Raw genomic sequence first — 19,348 nt, 5'->3', positions numbered from 1 at the left:
TGTGTGCATGTGTGTATGTCATTTGTCCACTGGGTGTGGTTGGAACTGTTGAGGGGGGGCCTGCAGCATCACCCTGGGGACCGAGGCCATCGGGCCCGGACACCGGCACCCGGTGGTCCCCCAGACCCGGGGAGGCCCTGGCGAACCACCCTGCAGAGCCAAGCCCCAACCTGGAAGGCACCAAACGGAGAGTGCAGAGAAGAGACACCCCCTCCAGGCAACAGGGGCCCACAAGAGAAAGATAAAGGGCGCAGAGCCCCAGGCCCCGACCCAAGCCGCCAAGCCGGGACTGGCCAGAGAAGAGACCCCCAGGCAGGGAGCCCCCCCCAACCCCCCACCACCATGACCTTTCCATAAAATTCTTGAGAGCGCCGTTCACAAGCACCAGAATAAGTACACTCACAGTAATATTCATCAGGCAGAAATACAGTACGTTCAGTTCACGTTCGCCCAAAATATTTCATGAGTTCATGAACGAGTGTTCATTGTACTTGTTCAGGCACAACACTGTAGGAAGTACAAGGACCAAAAATACTCTTCAGAATCTTCAAGGACAAAGTTCTTCCCACTGTGGGAAACCGACAATTTAATGAATTGGGTCACGTTTTGTGTCTTTGTGATTTGAAATTACCACTCTTATGCTTTCATTTCAGGTCTGACTCAGTACAGTGGAGACCCTCGCACTGAATGGCAGCTCAACAACTTCACCACTAAAGATCAGCTGCTGGAGGCAGTGAGAAACTTCCGGTATAAGGGTGGAAATACATTCACAGGTAAACACGTTTTTCTGCGATTATACTGATACTTTTACCTCAACTGTCCATGTTTGCATTCACCTGAACATATGTTGGAAATTAACTTTACATGCCAAACTGGCTATGGATAATGATTAATAGGTATCAAAAATAATTATTAATTATTTAAAGAATGGGATCTGCTATACATCAGATGATCTTGGGGCACCACCAGAGTTAATCGGAAATGATTGCTAATTCTTGACATAATTGTATTAAAATATACTAAACTATTCATTCAAAATTTGCATTAAATTGATAAGGACTAAAGTTAACTAATGCCCAAAGTATTTCGAAGTTCTTGATCGAGAAGAGGTCAGTATTTCATTCATGTATGTGCATAAAACAGCAAATATGATTCCAAGAAATAGCATTTATTCACAAAAGACAAAGCAAAACAAAACACACCAATCCTCACTACTGCTATATAATGGTCTATGTATGTTTGTGTGTGTGAGTGTGCGAGTGAGAGATTAAGGCCACGTCCACATGATAAAAAAAAAACTGATCTTTTTTTCTCCCCTGCGTTCTCCAAAAAAAATTCAGTCCAAATGTCACTATGAACAACACATGGCTTCAGGGCATGTAGTACACATGCCAGGCCTTTATAGCCAGGGTCCGCCCATTTCTCTCTCTGGCCAGCACCGAGGTGCTGATGCATGCTTTTATCTCCAGTCGCTTAGACAATTGTAATGTCCTGCTTTCTGGTCTTCCCACGAAAAGTATCAGCAGCCTTTAGCTGCTCCAGAATTCTGCAGCATGAGTGACGAAGACCAGAAGGCAGGAGCACATTACACCTGTTTTAGAATCACTGCATTGGCTCCCTGTGCATTTCAGGATTAATTTTAAGATTTTAGTATCGGGCACCGGTCTGTTACGGGTTCCTAGTGTCAGGACCAGGACCTATGGACCTGAGTCAGGTTCTGTCACTATGGCCCACATTTGTGGAACAGCCTGCCGGAGGGCCGGGGTCCTCAGGGCTGCATAGACTGTTGGTATTTTTAAAAACAGACTCAAACCCACTTTTTTAATTTTGCATTTAATTAGTTGACTATTTTACTTATTCTTTTTTGTAATTGTAGTTGATTTAGCTTAATCCTTTATCTCATTTATGAATTCATTTTATAAGCTCTTATTTACTTATTTTTATTGGTTGATTATTTTTGCTTAAACATTTTTTATCTTTTCTTTTCATTTATTGATCCATTTTATTGGCTCCTATTTATTTCACTCCAGTGTCTCCTCACGGGGGCGCTCTTCATCAGGAGTTGAGTGTGGTCTGCCTGTGGGGGGCGTCGTCCTGGGGATTGTTCTGGCCTTGGCGGTGGAGCTCAGCCTGTTGTTCACTGACCGTGGTGGGGGCTCCTGACCGGCTGGGCAGGGACGGTTCCTGTGACGCGGCCCCCCATAGCTGTAGGCTGGGGCTCCTCTCGGTGTGGACGGCCCCCGAGCATGCTGTTTTCTCTCCTGGATCATCAGTGCCTGGCCATTCTTATATCATTCTTATATCAGTTTTTATATCTGTTACGGGCAGTTAGGGTTGGTGGGTGGGTGGGTGTATGCATGTGTGGGTGGGTGTGGGTGTGTGTATGCATGTGTGGGTGTGTGCGTGTTTCTATTTTTATTTATTTTTTCTCTTTTACATGAAGCACTTTGTGATGCATGTTTGTTTGTATGAAAAGTGCTCTATAAATTATGTTTGATTTGATTTGATTAGGGGCGCTATGACTCACCAAACACACCAAAAATGCAGGAGAAGACAGAGTACGTTATTAAATTACGATTCTGTCATCTTTTTTCCACAGGTGATCGTCTTTGCCGTCTTTTTGCAGGGGTTTTAGAATTTCCCCAAGCGTTTCCACCAAGCGATTATCAACTGCTTTAAATTGTCAAAGCTTGATAGCACTGTTAGGAGCTAGCTAGTACCGTAAGGAACGAGCTCGCACCGCCAGGAGCTAGCTCGCACTGCCAGGAGCTAGCTAGTACCGTAAGGAACAAGCTCACACTGCCAGGAGCTAGCTCGCACTGCCAGGAGCTAGCTAGTACCGTAAGGAACAAGCTCACACTGCCAGGAGCTAGCTAGTACCGTAAGGAACAAGCTCACACTGCCAGGACCTGGGTTTTTCTTGTGTGGCATACCGTTGGACAGTCTCAGAAAATAACTGTCAATCTTCATGTTGAGCTCATAAAACATTGAGATTAACTAAAAAAAAAGTCAGGCAGTTAGTGCCGCAGCTCTCCTCATTGTGACGTCTCCAGGATGCCATCTTGAAAACCCCAGTACCCCCCTTCTACTAACCCGACTCAGCCGTCCCGGGTTCTGTCGGTGGAACTCACGGATCAGGTCCGGGTCTTCAATATGTCTTCGGGGAACCCAGGAGCGTTCCTCGGGACCATAGCCCTCCCAGTGTGTGTGTGTGTGTGTGTGTGTGGGTGTGTGGGTGCGTGGGTGTGTGTGTGTGAGAGATTAAGGCCACATTCACACGACCAAAAAAATCGGCTAAAAAAAAAATTCAGTCCACATGTCAGTACGAACACGGCTCAACATGAGGCTTCAGGGCATGTAGTACACATGTCAGGCCTTTAGGGGCACTATGACTCACCAAACACACCAAAAATACAGAAGAAGAGATGGAGCACATAGAAATTTAGAAGAAGACTCCTGCTCATAAACTTCTATAAAACTCTGACTTCTATAGGTCTATGGCCCTGCTCCATAGGGCCGTAGACTGCTCCTGCATTTTATACCAACATGTCAAGAAGGTTTAAAAAAATCTGTGAACAACATGGAAAAGACGTGTCACAAACACATGTTCTCCTCAGGCCAGGCGCTGCTCCACGTCATGGAGGAGAACATGAGGGCCCAGGCAGGTGCCAGGTTGGACACGCCATTTTTCTTGGTCTTGCTGACTGATGGAAAATCGCAGGATGACGCCATTGTTGCGGCAAATCGGCTCAAGAGTGCAGGCGTGGAAATCATCGCTGTAGGTGAGGCTGGAAGGGAAACTACACGTTTAAATCTGTAAGAGGTTTTCATCATAGTTCCCTATCACATCGATTCTCTGTATTTTTTTTTTAACACAATTCTGCATCCTGTGGATATTCTAACCATTCTGAATCTCTGTGTTTTCTCAGGAGTCAAAAATGCAGATGAAGCTGAACTGCGACAGGTCGCTTCAGAGCCGGTGGATATCAACGTTTATAATGTCAACGACTTCCCTCTGCTCAGCAAGCTCGTTGCAAGACTGGTCCACATTTTGTGTGGGAGGATCGAGGACCGTGGCATCACAAAACGTAACCTGTCAACTCATCTGAGACAATTATAGACACGAGTCAGCCAGAAAATTAAGACCACCCGACATTATGTAGTTCTTTTTTGTTGATGAATCAACCTGCATTTATCAATGGATATGGATCAATAGTCCACAATACATCAAGAGATGTACTGTATTTTCCACACTATAAGGCACCTAAATACCTCACATTTTCTCAAAAGCTGCCAGTGCGCCTTATAACCCAGTGCGCCTTATATATGGAAGAATTGCTCTACTGGAGACTGCTATTTGACAGCTGAACAACCAGAAGCTTTTATTTTGACAACTCTAACTTCACAACCGGATCTTCAGAGCGGACGACACTCCACACAACACCTTCATCACTCATGGTTGCACACCAACATTCTAACAAACCAAAATAAACTAGATGAAATAATGACTCCCTAAACTGGGGGACAAAAACACATAAACACAATCAACACAACACCAAGCCCAACAACAACCCACAATAACCTCCAACAACACAAAACATGAATTCCCATCATGCCTTGCATCCTGAGCTCCTCAGTGCAGCCGATAGCTGCAATGAATTATGGGAGTTTCTGTTTGTGGTGTTTTAAATGCAATTATTGGGGGTTCTATTTGGTTTGTGGTGTCGGTAATAATTGTGTTGTGTTGTGTTTTTGTTGCTTAGTTCATGTAGTTTAGTTTATTACCGGTAGTTGTAAGTTGTCAACCAGCAGTGAAGAAGGTTTTGTGTGTAGTGTCCTCCTGGCATAGGCTGCAGGTAGGACTATTAAAATAAAGTGTGTGCACCTCTCTGGGTGTTAGAATCAGTGGAAAATGTAACCTAATGGCTTTGATCTATAAAGGTTGCTGACCACTGGTCTATTCCATGTGCCTTATAATGCGGTGCGCCTTATATATGAACAAAGTTGTAAATTATGTCAATCAATGTAGGTGAGCCTTATAATACAGTGTGCCTTATAGTGTGGAAAATACGGTACTATGTAGTCTGATTGATGTTAGCAATGGATCTTGGGCTTTTTCGTCATTGTTATTCATTAGGTAATAATGTGGTAACCTTCTTTATTGATTTACGATTCTGGAAAGTCATCCCACCATGAAGGCAGACAGTTTAAGTATCATGGATGGCAGGACTCGCATTCTTCCCACAATGCATCTACTGTAGGTGCTATAATTCTCCTCGTGAACAATGTACACACACCTAGCTATGGTGGAAATAATGCTGATGATGATGTGCCAGATTAGTCAACCTTTTTTTTCATTGCTCCAATGTCCAGCTCTGATGTCCGTGGTTGGTGCCTTTGACCAATTACAAAAATGTATACCGACACTGTTCTATCAGAACCAGCATTACTGACACCGGCTACAGTAGCTCTTCTGATGAATTGGCCAGCTTCTACTGAACTGCTTCGCTGGTCATGATTCTTCCATCAGATTACCTACTCCTCTTTCTGTGGACCCCTTTAGGTAGATACTGAATAGGCCTGGGCAATAACCCAAAAATGTACCGATACCAAAATTTACAAAAATTACTGACGTAATTTTGCCCATGTTGGTATATTTGGTGTTTAACAAAACAAAAAAGAAAAGAAATGTTGGTTTTGAATGTGTGTAGGTAGTATGTCCCTTTAAGACGCTGTACTGCGTGAGAGACGTGACTCCACCCATCCAGTGTGTAACTAAAATGGAGAGAGGAGGCGATGGAGGAGGTTCAGAAGTTGTAGCGGCTGCTGGGTGGCTGAAGTGAACGGCTTTAGAAGCCCTCGAAGCAAATCGCCCGTATTTAGAATCAGTGGCAGAGTGACGCTAGCTGCGGGAATCCGCGCCTCCATCGCGGGCAGAGTGCTGCGTAGCGACGCGCCGTCATTCAGTTGGACATGAAAAGTAATTTTACACACAAAATATGTACGTTCTTTCAGGAGAATGAGGTTAGATAGGTCTTTTTTCATATCACTGTGGAGAAATCCCCTGTTTTCAGGTGCAATACAGGCGAAGTCACGGTGTAATCTGCTCTCAGTCCTTCTCATTTCAAGTAATCTGTGCTCATCTGATTTCCAATACACCTTAACAAATGAAAATACTTAATTTGTATTTTCTTCATTTATTTTCAGACAGTGTAGTTTTGCAGTCATTTAAAGTGGCAATAAATAGGTCCAGGGGAGTCGTACTAGCAATATAGCTGCTACATCTCGTGGACAAACATTGTTTTTGTGCAGGGAGCGCAGTGGAGTCGTTATCGTCCATTTATCATTATCGAGGTGAACTGCTCAATGTATCCTGATACTGATTTGAGGCCATATCGCCCAGCCCTAATACTGACTTCTGCAGACTGGGAACACTCCACAAGAGCTTTAATTTTAAAGGTGTACTTACCTGGTCATTGTCATTTTGCAACCCCCCTTGTATGCATACATTATCCCACACAATAACAGGACACTAAAGTAATAATCAGATTTGATCACTTCATCTTGTTGATGATCTGTGAAGGCACTAGCAGGTTGTTTGTCTTCGAGCGTCAAGGTGTTATGTTTTCGGAGATCATATCTGACATGCGGTGTTGTTGTGTCTCAAAGGAATGCAGCCAAGTCCCACAGCAGACCTGGCCCTCTCCTACCCCAGTCCCATTGACCTGCGCTTCTCTGAACTTGGATCCAGAGAGGTGAAGCTTCACTGGACCAATCCAGCAAAGTCAGTCCAGCAGTACAGAGTCGTTTACCACAGCGCTGAGGGTCAGAGTCCACAAGAGGTTAGAGCTGCCATCTTACATCAAATACAAATGAAAGTTGACAACTCCTTAAAATAAAAATACAAATAAAAATACTGTCCTTAAAATTTTTTTAAACAACAGTGAGAGGGGCTACATTATATCTTCAACTGGAGTAATAATAGTTCAGCAGAAGAGGGCATATTAAGACCAGATACTCTATCTTTTCTGGCAATTTCCACCCTGCTCATGTCATACTCTGAATCTCCCACAAGTGATTGGCTGATGTCATTAACCAGTAATAGGTATCAGGTATCAGATATCTGATATCGAGAGGAGCCAGCTGAGGTGGCTCGGGCATCTGTTTCGGATGCCCCCCCCCGGACGCCTCCCCAGGGAGGTGTTCCGGGCATGTCCCTCCGGTAGGAGGCCTCGGGGCAGACCCGGGACACGCTGGAGGGACTATAGACGTGTTTCCACTGCACAAAAAGTGCAGGGACGGAACGGAGCGAAATCCAGTACCCTTTTCCACCGCAGAAAGGAGCTTAAAAAGTAGGCGGGGCTTAAGAGCTCTGCAGATATGTGACATTACAGCAGTCGTCTCAGCAAGGCGGCAGATCTGGATCTTATGAAACCGCTGTTGTCGCTTACATCCTCCACTTTGCACTTGTTGTTTAGTTAACTTTTATTTTTTGCAGCCGCAGAGCTGCATCCGCAACTTCCTTGTTGGTCCTGTGAGAGCGAACGCTCCAGCGACTTGCCCCGCACCCGGCTGGCTGCGGCACAGAGCCATGTCACTGCACCGGGACACGGGAGCCTTTAGCTTTCAGCTCAAACGCCGGAGCAGCCACTCCAGCACTGATCGCACTCCTGCATCTCCGCGCCGGAACAACGGAGGCTGCTCTGAGCATCTCTTTGTATCGCGTCTGCGGTCCATCCCTGTACCGTGCCTTCTGCCTGAAGGCGTGGCGATGCAGCGGCGCTGACCGCAGTTGAACAGAATGCTGACCGCCGCTGTGTCGCGTTTGAACAGAAACCACAGGCGCGATGCAAAGTCCCTCCCCCCGGTCTCCCCCTGCCTCACGTCCGCTCTTTCACGACCAACATGAAAGTTGAGCAGCAAAGAAAAGAAAAGGAGAAAAAACCAAAACAACTAGTGCATGGCTGACCAGGTTACAGCAGAGGATTCATCCAGCCGACATATTAAAATATTGAGGGCGTGTAGTAAATCACTGACCAATCAGCAGCCGGCTCCTCAAACTCAGACCAGTTCCATGATCCCGGGTACCCCGATGGAGCAGTTGTTTCTGGAAAATCACAAATTCCTGCGGTGGAAACGCGAACCATAGCGGACTATACCGGTCCATTCGCGCACTTTTTGTGTGGTGGAAACGGGGCTAAAGTCTCTCAGCTGGTCTTTGAACGCCTTGGGGTCTCACCAGAAGAGTGGGAGGAAGTGTCTGGGGTGAGAGAAGTCTGAGCAACTCCGCTTAGACTGCTGCCTCCCCGACCCGACCCCAAATAAGCGGCAGATGATGGATTGATGGATTGACCAGTAATTAGGGAATCTGTCCAAACATCACAACCTTTGTGTTCTCATTGAAATATAATGCATTCTAATAATACCTAATAATAAAGAAATTCGAAGTTACAGTGAGGCGAGCCAAATTAATTTATTTAACCCTAAACCCCATTCAGTCATAAGACAATTCCCAATGCTTTACAAGGAAATAAAATAAATGTATTAAAATAAAGAGATTCAAAATCTTAGTCTTAAGCAATTAAGATCATGGATTATAGGAGAATACAAAGGCATATAAAGGAGAATAAATAAAGTAAAATCCTTTCTAAAGACAAAGGATATAGAATAAGTAAAATATTAATGAAAATTCTGATCAGCCAAGTGATTTATTCCTTGATTTAAAGTAAGTGAGTGTGAACATCTGTATAGCAATGAAACTATAGTTTGTGTTTATGGCAAATAAGCCCAAGATGGGGAGAGAGATGACAAAAAGAAGAAAGAGAACTTAAAACAGAGCCCTGGTGAACACCGAAGAAAAGGGGGATAGCCTGAATATGACCATTTTGAAATGAGTGCTACCACAGATATTTTATTTGAATGAAAATATAGCATACATAGGAATCGTGTGTTCATTAAATTTTACAATAATATGTGTTTACAAGAGTCCACCATACATGCACTGTGGATTAGCTGGTTGAAAGGCCTGTCTAATGAACTGAAAGACACTGGATTATATTCCAGCTGACTCCTAACAGCACCCTGGGTGCGGTACTGCAGTTGGCCATTTCTTCTTGTATGAGTAGTTAGGATTAACTATAAAATGCAGATAAATAATTTCTCACACAGGATCAATAAGGTTTCCTATTAGGTGTGGAGAGGACTGTAAGGAATGTAATTGATGCTTTGTCTCCAGGTGGTGGTGCCTGGTACAGAATCCACTGTCCAGCTGGACGGCCTCTCCTCTCAGACACTGTACCATGTGTCTATCTTCCCAGTGTATGATGACAGCGTCGGTCTGGCACTAAGAGGAACCGTCACTACAAGTAAGACTGCCGCCATTGAGTTTACCCTCACATTAAGAATCCTGATGCTGTTGTATGAACTCATAACCTGATGCATAGTTCAACACAGGAAATTATGTTCAAGCGTCGTCCCATTTGTTCTATTTGATCAAAACAATTGCTAGAATCATTACGCTGTATGAAACTATTTATATTGCACTGTCGTAGGTGTACATGCAAGTCATTTAATTAACTTCACTTCATGGATTCACTCATTTTTCCAGGCATTTAGTTTTGTATACATTTTAAAATCTTCATCAGGAACTGTAAGATGAAGATTATTTGTAGGATATTGTTCCTTTTTGTTAAGAAGTATGTGAAAGACAAGGACAGGATGAGGCGCGTTTTTTTCTTAATATGCCAAAGATAAATTATGGGCAGACGTGTCAAAATGTAAATAATAAAGGTGACATATTTTGATCTGCTGTGCTAAATGGATCACACACGTTAACCTCCAGCCCGAACTGTGTGAGACATCACTGATGTGTAACCACAAACACTCTGAAGTGCCCAAGAACCTTCAGACATTTGTAAAGAGGACAAATCATTCACAGAGTGGATTCACTGCTCACATGAGCTTTTCTGCGTATTTACAAATTTAAGAGTTACTTGCTACAGTCGATCTAAGCCGCCTCAACCTACAGTGATGTCACAGCTGTGATGCTTGTGAGAAGACAAGGAACGGAAAAGTCAACCTAATCAACTCTGGCAGGGAATTTTTGGGCCTCATTTGCTGTTACTGCCCCGTCAGGAGGCTGTGCTAGTACTAGAGTTACTGAGATTCAGATTTTTAACCACATAGCCTTTCTGCTTATAATCCATGATTATACTGAGTCATCTACCTGAGGCAATGCTGGAATTAACAAATCCTTATTGTCAAAGGAATTTCCCATAAAAATGATCAATTTCTACTATAACAGTAATGTGTAGTAGTGCTGCAGAGTTTATGTCTGAAAATTGGCTCTTGTATTCTGTATCATTCATTCTATTATTTAAATTTAATACACTCAGCTTGTATTAATATTGTGGAACTTACTTCACTACCACAGCAGGTGTGTGTGTGTGTGTGTGTGTGTGTGTGTGTGTGTGTGTGTGTGTGTGTGTGTGTGTGTGTGTGTGTGTGTGTGTGTGTGTGTGTGTGTGTGTGTGTGTGTGTGTGTGTGTGTGTGTGTGTGTGTGTGTGTGTGTGTGTGTGTGTGTGTGTGTGTGTGTAAACTTTGTTTTAAGAACATTTAAGTGCAGGTTTTGGTTCAAATCCAACCACAAAGTGATGTCAGTGTACGAGCAAAGTATCATTTTAACATTATTCAAAATCAAAAATGTTAAATCTTTCATCATAAATCTAAAGATTATACTGTCTCAAACCAAGGAACTGTCTGCAAGGAATTGTTAAAGGCAACACTTCACTTGAAGGGTACAAGTCATATCTTAAGGAATGCTTGATTATTGTATTATTCATGATAAATTAATACAGGCACCAACAAAGTTAAGTCGTTATGGCTTTATTTGTTCACACATCACATCAAATAAAAATTCTTAGTTGACAGGTACCTTATGTTTCAATTGATATTTAATTACATCAGCTTGATTTCTTTCTCATAAAAAGAACTACAATGGGCACTCGGTAGAGCACAGATCTTTGCCAAGGACACATTTGTCTGCGGAACATAGTTAGTTAGCATCGCTAGCATGTTATCCATTAGCTCATATCAAAACTAGTTTACCTGTTAGGAAGCAAGATCACTGTGTGAAACATTGAGCAGGGAGCATCTTCTTGGCAACGTATGCTGATCTCCTTTGATCTCCTCCATGAGGTGCCTCTCTCATCTGCTTTGTATGGGAAATTTTTTCACAGTATTTTGGGGATTTATTCGGAAATGTTTTGCTGTTGACATCCATGCCTACATCCATCCATTTTCTGCGGCTTATCTGGGGCCGGGTCGTGGAGGCAGCAGTCCGAGCAGAGTTGCCCACACTTCCAGTGCCCCAGACACTTCCTCCAGCTCTTCCGGTGGCACCCCAAGGCGTTCCCAGGCCATAGAGAGACATAGTCCCTCCAGCGTGTCCTGGGTCTGCCCCGAGGCCTCCTACCGGAGGGACATGCCCGGAACACCTCCCTAGGGAGGCGTCCAGGGGGCATCTGAAACAGATGCCCGAGCCACCTCAGCTGGCTCCTCTCGATGTGGAGGAGCAGCGGCTCTACTCCGAGCTCCTCCCTGGTGGCTGAGCTCCTCACCCTATCTCTAAGGGTGACTGAGCTCCTCACCCTATCTCTATGGGTGACTGAGCTCCTCACCCTATCTCTAAGGGTGGCTGAGCTCCTCACCCTATCTCTATGGGTGACTGAGCTCCTCACCCTATCTCTATGGGTGACTGAGCTCCTCACCCTATCTCTAAGGGTGGCTGAGCTCCTCACCCTATCTCTATGGGTGACTGAGCTCCTCACCCTATCTCTATGGGTGACTGAGCTCCTCACCCTATCTCTAAGGGTGACTGAGCTCCTCACCCTATCTCTATGGGTGACTGAGCTCCTCACCCTATCTCTAAGGGTGACTGAGCTCCTCACCCTATCTCTAAGGGTGACTGAGCTCCTCACCCTATCTGTATGGGTGACTGAGCTCCTCACCCTATCTCTATGGGTGACTGAGCTCCTCACCCTATCTCTAAGGGTGGCTGAGCTCCTCACCCTATCTCTAAGGGTGACTGAGCTCCTCACCCTATCTCTAAGGGTGCACCCAGCCACCGTACAAAAGAAGCTCATTTCAGCCGCTTATATCCGGGATCTCATTCTTTCGGTCATGACCATAGGTGAGGGTAGAAACGAAGATCGACCAGCAAATCGAGAGCTTCACCTTTTGGGTCAACCCCTTTTTCACCACAACGAACCAATACAACATCCCCATAACTGCAGACGCTGCACCGATCCGCCTGTCGATCTCATGCTCCATTTTGCCCCCACTCTTGAACAAGACCCCGAGATGCTTGAACTCCTCCACCTGGGACAAGGGCACTCCACCGACCTGGAGGGGGCAAGCCACCTTTTTCCAGTGGAGAACAATGGCCTCGGATTTAGAGGTGCTGATCCTCATCCCAGCTGCCTCACACTTGGCTGCAAACCGCACCAGTGCACGCTGAAGGTCCAGGTTCGATGAAGCCAACAGAATCACATCATCTGCAAAAAGCAGAGATGAGATCCTGCTGTCCTCAAACCGGACCCCCTCCGGCCCCTGGCTGTGCCTTGAAATTCTGTCCATGTAGGTGATGAACAGAACCAGTGACAAAGGACAGCCCTGGCCAACGTGCACTGGAAACAGGTCCGACTTACTGCCGGCAATGTGAACCAAACTTCTGCTCCGGGCGTAGAGGGCCCAAACAGCCCTTAACAAAGGGCACAGGACTCCATACTCCCGGAGCACCCCCCACAGGACATCCCGAGGGACGCGGTCGAACACCTTCTCCAGATCCACAAAACACATGTGGACTGGTTGGGCAAACTCCCGTGAACCCTCGAGCACCTGGTGGAGGGTATAGAGCTGGTCCAGTGTTCCACGACCAGGATGAAAACCGCATTGTTCCTCTTGGATCCGAGGTTCGACTCACGGCCGGATTCTCCTGTCCAGTACCCTGGAATAGACTATCCTGGGGAAGCTGAGGAGTGTGATCCCTCTGTAGTTGGAACACACCCTCTGATACCCCTTCTTGAAGAGAGGGACCACTGCCCCAGTCTGTCAGTCCAGGGGTACTGTCCCCGACCACCACGCAATGTTGCAGAGATAAGTCAGCCACGACAGTCCCTGCACATCCAGAGACTTAAGGAACTCTGGGCGAATCTCATCCACTCCCGGTGCCTTGCCAGCGAAGAGCTTAGCAACTAACCTCTGTGATTTCAGCTTGGGTAATGGACGAGTCCACCTCTGAGAACCAAGCCTCTGCTTCCTCAACGGAAGACGTGATGGTGGGATTGAGGAGGTCCTCGAAGTACTCCTTCCACCGCCCGACGACATCTCCATTTGAGGTCAACATCTCCCCACCTCCACTGTAAACTGTGTTGGTGGAGAACTGCTTTCTCCTTCTGAGGCGCTGGACGGTTTGCCAGAATTTCCTCGTGGCCGACCGAAAGTCTTCCTCCATGGCCTCTCCGAACTCCTCCCAGACCCGAGTTTTTGCCTCCACCACAGCCCAGGCTGCGATACGCTTGGCCTGCCGGTACCTGTCAGCTGCCTCGCGAGTTCTATGGGCTAACAACACCAAATATGACTCCTTCTACAGCTTGACAGCATCCCTTACTTCCAGTTTCCACCACCGGGTTCGGGGATTGCCGTCACGACAGCCACCAGAGACCCTGTGGCCACAGTTCCGAGCGGCAGCTTCAACAATGGAAGTGGAGAACATGGTCCACTCGGACTCAATGTCTCCAGCCTCCCCCAGGATCTGTGAGAAGCTCTCCCGGAGGTGGGAGTTGAAGACTGTGCGGACAGGGGGCTCGGTCAGGCATTCCCAACAGACCCTCATGGCACATTTGGGCCTGCTGAATCTGTTTGGCCTCCTCTTGGTCCAGCGGATCCAACTCACTGACAGGTGGTGATCAGTTCACAGCTCTGCCCCTCTCTTCACTCGAGTGTCCAAGACACATGGCCGGAGATGACTCGAGACACAACTACAAAGTCTATCATTGACCTCCGGCCTAGGGTGTCCTGGTGCCACGTACACTTTTGGACACCCCTGTGCTCGAACATCAGAATCAGAATCAGAAGCTTTATTGTCATTGTACAGGTACAGGTACAGGTACAACGAAATTGCAGAGAAAGTTTTGGGGAAAGAAGGACAACATGAGGTGAGGAGAGGAGAGAAAAAAAGGCAGATTAAAGACTGTGCTCTAACATGGTGTTCGTTATGGACAAACTGTGGCTAGCACAGAAGTCCAATAACAGAACACCGCTCGGGTTCAGATCCGGGAGGCCGTTTCTCCCAATCACCCTCTTCCAAGTCTTGCTGTCATTGCCCACATGGGCATTGAAGTCCCCCAGTAGAACAATGGAGTCCCCAGTTGGAGCACTATCCAGTGCCCCTCCCAGGGACTCCAAGAAGGTTGGGTACTCTGACCTGCTGTTCGGTCCATAGGGCAAGACAACAGTCAGAGACCTGTCCCCGACCCGCAACCCTATCCAACTCCAACACATGGCGGCTGAGCTGTGAGGCAATAAGCAGGCCCACGCCAGCCCGCCGCCTCTCACTGCGGGCAACTCCAGAAAATTGGAGTGTACAGCCCCTGTTGAGGAGCTGGGTTCCAGAGTCCAAGCTGTGCGTGGAGGTGAGTCCGACTATATCTAGATGGTATCTCTTTACCTCCCGCACAAGCTCGGGCTCCTTCCCTCCCAGTGAGGTCACATTCCATGTCCCAAAAGCCAGATTTTGTGTCCGGGGATCGGGTCGTCGAGGCCCCTGCCATCCACTGCCACCCAATCCACACTGCACCCGAATCCCTACGGCAGCCTCTGTGGGTGGTGGGCTCACAGGAGGAAGAGGAAGAGGGGTCCGCGTCGTCCCTTTGGGCTGAGCCCGGCCGGGTCCCACGGGCAAGAGCCCGGCCACCAGGTGCTCGCAAACGAGCCCCAACCCCAGGCCTGGCTCCAGGGAGGGGCCCCGGCTGCGCCTTACTGAGCGACATCTCTTCTCTCTTTGGTTCTCTCTCCATAGGGTTATGTTGAGCAGCTTTTAGTCTGACTCGTCACCTGGGACCAATTTGCCTTGGGAGACCTTACTGGGGGGCATAACGCCCCCCCACAACATCGCTCCGAGGATCATTCGGGTACTCAAACTCCCCCAACACAATAAGGTAGCAATTCAAGGGGGAGACTGTTAACATCGCATAATGTAATCCATTAGTCCTTGGCTGTATGACAAATGATCTCTGAAGATTTCATGCATTTCGGGTGAGCTGTTTTTGTGAACATACATGCATGCATGCATGCATGCATGCATACAGACAGACAGACAGACAGACAGACAGACAGACAGACAGACAGACAGACAGACAGACAGACAGACAGACAGACAGACAGACAGACAGACAGACAGACAGACAGACAGACAGACAGAAAAAGAAATACGCAGTCAAATACACAACCTTCTCCATCCAATTTTTGTTGGTGAAAGTAAAGGTATTTTAGTGGGTACTGTGTTTTAAAGCAGTACTGACTTCCAAACATTGGGCAGATGTGAAGGGACTGATGTGCTTGCTGACAACTTGTTGGTTAATGCTCAACATAAATGTCTCCGCTCTAAAGCAGAACCCTAAAGATTCAGCTGTGACTGCAAAACCTATAATAAAATACTTTGACATCAAATGTTTCTTGTACAGTAAAGCTCTGGTTTCCACAAACCGCTCTGCCAGCTGAACGACAGCCAGTCTTCTTTATCTTCGTATGGGTTTACCGGCAGTATGCATCCATAAAGTTGCAATACCGCCATATGATGGTTCTATCTATCTACATTGTTTCTAAGCAGTGGATCTGGTTGTCCCTGAAGACTGTTTCCCTCTCCCTCTCTTATCAGCAGCTTTTGGAGAACATGCATTACAAATGGAGCTTTTCAGAGCTCAGAAAGACTGCGTCTTGGACAGAAAGTGCAAGCACCCCACCCTGCTCATTCCATGGGGGAGGCATCCAAAGTATTGCTATGAAATAGCTTTCTGGGACATGCCCCCAGGGGAACATGTGATGGGAGGGAGAATGAGAGCCCCAACTGGACAGACCCAATGGCATTGATGCACGTGAACGAAAATTTAACCGTCAGTACAAGATAGGGTTGGGCAACATTTCGGTAATAAGGTATCCTCTGGTATCTAAAACTAGCAATGGTATCAATTTCATTACTACTTCTGCTGCACATATAGACCTATAGGGGTTAGTGGGCTGTTTCTCTTGTTGTCACATGACAACAGGTGCCATTAACATCACCAAGGGCCACCACAAGCCAAATAGTATCATGTTCCACAGAGCTAGTGAGAAACCCACCATTTAACCTCGGGCAAAGTCTGTCCTCTTCACCTCTGCCATGGACTGGCAACTGGAAGTGGACCTTGGAAAACAGCTAATGTTCCCAGCCAACATGACATCAACAAGGCTGTGACCAGATATGACCACTCTGCACAGTATTTCCATCCAAGCAGCTTGTACTGGATCAGGTGTTCACAAACTAATAATACCTGTCAGTGTGAGTGCACACATCTGTTTTGGGAATTTATATTTTCCGCATTTTAAGGCACACCTAAACACCTCAAATTTTTTCAAAAGCTGACAGTGCGCTTTATAACCCGGTATGCCCTATATATTGTGGCAAGCACTGTGGTAGAATTGCTCTACTCGAGACTGCTACTTGCCAGCTGAACAACCAGAGGCTTTTATTTTGACAATTCTAACTTCGCAACCTGAACTTCAGAGCGGACGACACTCCACACAACACATTCCTCACTCATGGTTGCACACCAACATTCTAACAAACCAAAATAAACTAGATGAAATAATGACTCCCTAAACTGGGGAACAAAAACACATAAACACAATCAACACAACACCAAGCCCAACAACAACCCACAATAACCTCCAACAACACAAAACATGAATTCCCATCATGCCTTGCAGCGACCACCTCTGTGCAAATGCATAAAGGAGCCGATAGCTGCAATGCATTATGGGAGTTTCTGTTTGTGGTGTTTTAAATGCAATTATTGGGGGTTCTATTTGGTTTGTGGTGTCGGTAATAATTGTGTTGTGTTGTGTTTTTGTTGCTTAGTTCATGTACCGGTAGTTTAGTTTATTAGTTGTAAGTTGTCAACCAGCAGTGAAGAAGGTTTTGTGTGTAGTGTCCTCCTGGCATAGGCTGCAGGTAGGACTATCAAAATAAAATTTGTGCAGCTCTCTTGTTGTTAGAATCAGTGGAAAAAGTAACCTAATGGCTTTGTGCTACAAAGGTTGCCAACCACTGCTCTATTCCGTGCACCTTATAATCCAGTGCACACTATAGTATAGTGGGGAAAGTATGGTAGTCATTAGTGTAGTCAATAGTGTGGATTGGCCATATAGTAAAATTAGTTAATGCCTGATTGTCCGAAGAAAAGCAAGACAAAAACATCACAGCAGAAACGTTGCCTAATAGGGAAAATGGTGTGACCCAGACACGAAAGATAAGTCCAATTGAAATGTGGACTTATGGTCTGAAATTCATTGTGTAACACAAAAAAGGGGCAAAATCAATAGATTAAATTTCATGACGATTTGACAATTCTGAGCCCTGCGACTGGGCTGGAATAACACCGCTTTAACACCCATTTTACAGAAGAGAGGTACTCTTTTTCTTTTATCTTAATTAATTGACCCGTCATATCACAACATGTATTGGCTCATAATTTACTTATGCGTAAATTCTCTTTTCCATTCTTGTTTAGTTTTTTTTGCAGAACACAGTTGTCCGGAAGATATACATTATGTATCCTCACACAAAATATTCTTCTTTTTTCCCTTCTGTCTGTCTCCTTTTTCGCTCAGTGCCCTTGGCCATGCCTGGTAACCTGGAGTTGACCGCCACTTCTTACAGCACGCTGCGAGTGAGCTGGGACGCAGTCCCTGGTGCCACGCAGTACATGATCCTGTACTCAGCACTGAGCCACGGAGAGCCTGACGATGCTAAAGAGGTAGGTGTGTGTGTGTGTAAATGGTCTAGATTTATATAGCGCCTTCTAACCACACTGAGGTAGTCCCAAAGCGCTTCACATATCAGTCATTCACCCATTCACGCTCACATTCACACACCAATGGGACAGAGCTGCCATGCAAGGCGCTAGTCGACCACTGGGAGCAATTTAGGGTTCAGTGTCTTGCCCAAGGACACTTCGACACATAGACCGGTGTAGACTGGGATCGAACCTCCGACCTCTCACTCCGAAAGACGACCACTCTACCACCTGAGCCACGGCCGCCCCCGCGTGTGTGTGCGTGTGTGCGTGCGTGTGCGTGTGCGTGTGCGTGTGTGTGTGTGTTTTGAGTTAACCTGCAGCGGACTGCAGCTGTTCGGTGTGTACATAAATAAAAGGTGAGTGGCTACTGGAGTTCATATCCTTGTTATGTAGAGAGATAGACTGAAGACATAGCAGCGCGGTTTATGCCACGTCGCTGCAAGACGCGGTAAGAAGCACCCATCACTTGAGTCAAACTGTCTGGAAAAGCCAAAAGCAATACAATGCAAATCAACACGGGCTGTGGGCAGGGCTTCCTGTTCAGGATGACTTGCAGCATCGTGGCTATGTAGTAGCAGGAAGTAGAAACATATACACGTTTATTTGAAGTCAAAGACGGAAAGTTAAATATGACGGACATGGATGCATTGAGAAGAGGCTACCTCATAGCCATAGTATGCTGCCTTAATCACACAGTGAATATTTGTGTCGTGACATCATCGGTCCCAAATGCCGTCTCTCGTTCATCATTAAACCCGAAAATATAAACACAACGAGTGGACACGCCCACATTACACCAAAAACCAACATAACCAATGGATTCGTAATCAGACTAAATACTTTTGTTACCGAAACAAAGAAATGGTATTTACAATATTGTACAATAAATAAGAAATGTGTAAAAGGAAAAATTCATTAAATACTTCAAACTTGTTCTTAATACAACAGTGCCATCTATTGGCATGAATAAAAATTACTCAACATCAAGCAGGAACGTGATCAGGTATTGACTCATCACCCTGATGACTCATCACCCTGAACAGGAAGTTCTTGCTGATTTGCATTGTATTGCTTTTGTCGGGCAAAGTCATTACTGTATCGCCAGAGTTTAACAGGAAATGATAGCCAATTCAGTTATATCAGTCTCATAAGATATACTAAACAGTTAATTAGGACTTTGAATTAATAGTTAAATTAATTACAATTACCAGAATTAACAGTTAAGCTTGAA

The 19,348-nt window shown here is 45.9% G+C and overlaps 1 protein-coding gene across 1 annotated transcript in view; it reads left to right on the top strand.

Annotated features, from left to right (window-relative positions):
* Positions 1-19,348, top strand: part of LOC308130808 (collagen alpha-1(XX) chain-like) — a 98,154-nt gene that overhangs the window by 36,600 nt on the left and 42,206 nt on the right. Inside the window, 6 exon segments of the mRNA XM_080497292.1 lie at positions 654-773; positions 3,618-3,782; positions 3,930-4,088; positions 6,670-6,842; positions 9,236-9,365; positions 17,930-18,075. Coding sequence (XP_080353418.1) covers positions 654-773; positions 3,618-3,782; positions 3,930-4,088; positions 6,670-6,842; positions 9,236-9,365; positions 17,930-18,075 — 893 coding nt within the window.

This window comes from Blennius ocellaris, assembly GCF_963422515.1.
Source record: "Blennius ocellaris genome assembly, chromosome: 5".
NCBI classification, from domain to species: domain Eukaryota; kingdom Metazoa; phylum Chordata; class Actinopteri; order Blenniiformes; family Blenniidae; genus Blennius; species Blennius ocellaris.
Note: the sequence above shows the minus strand (reverse complement) of the source record. Positions and strands in the feature narration are given on the sequence as shown.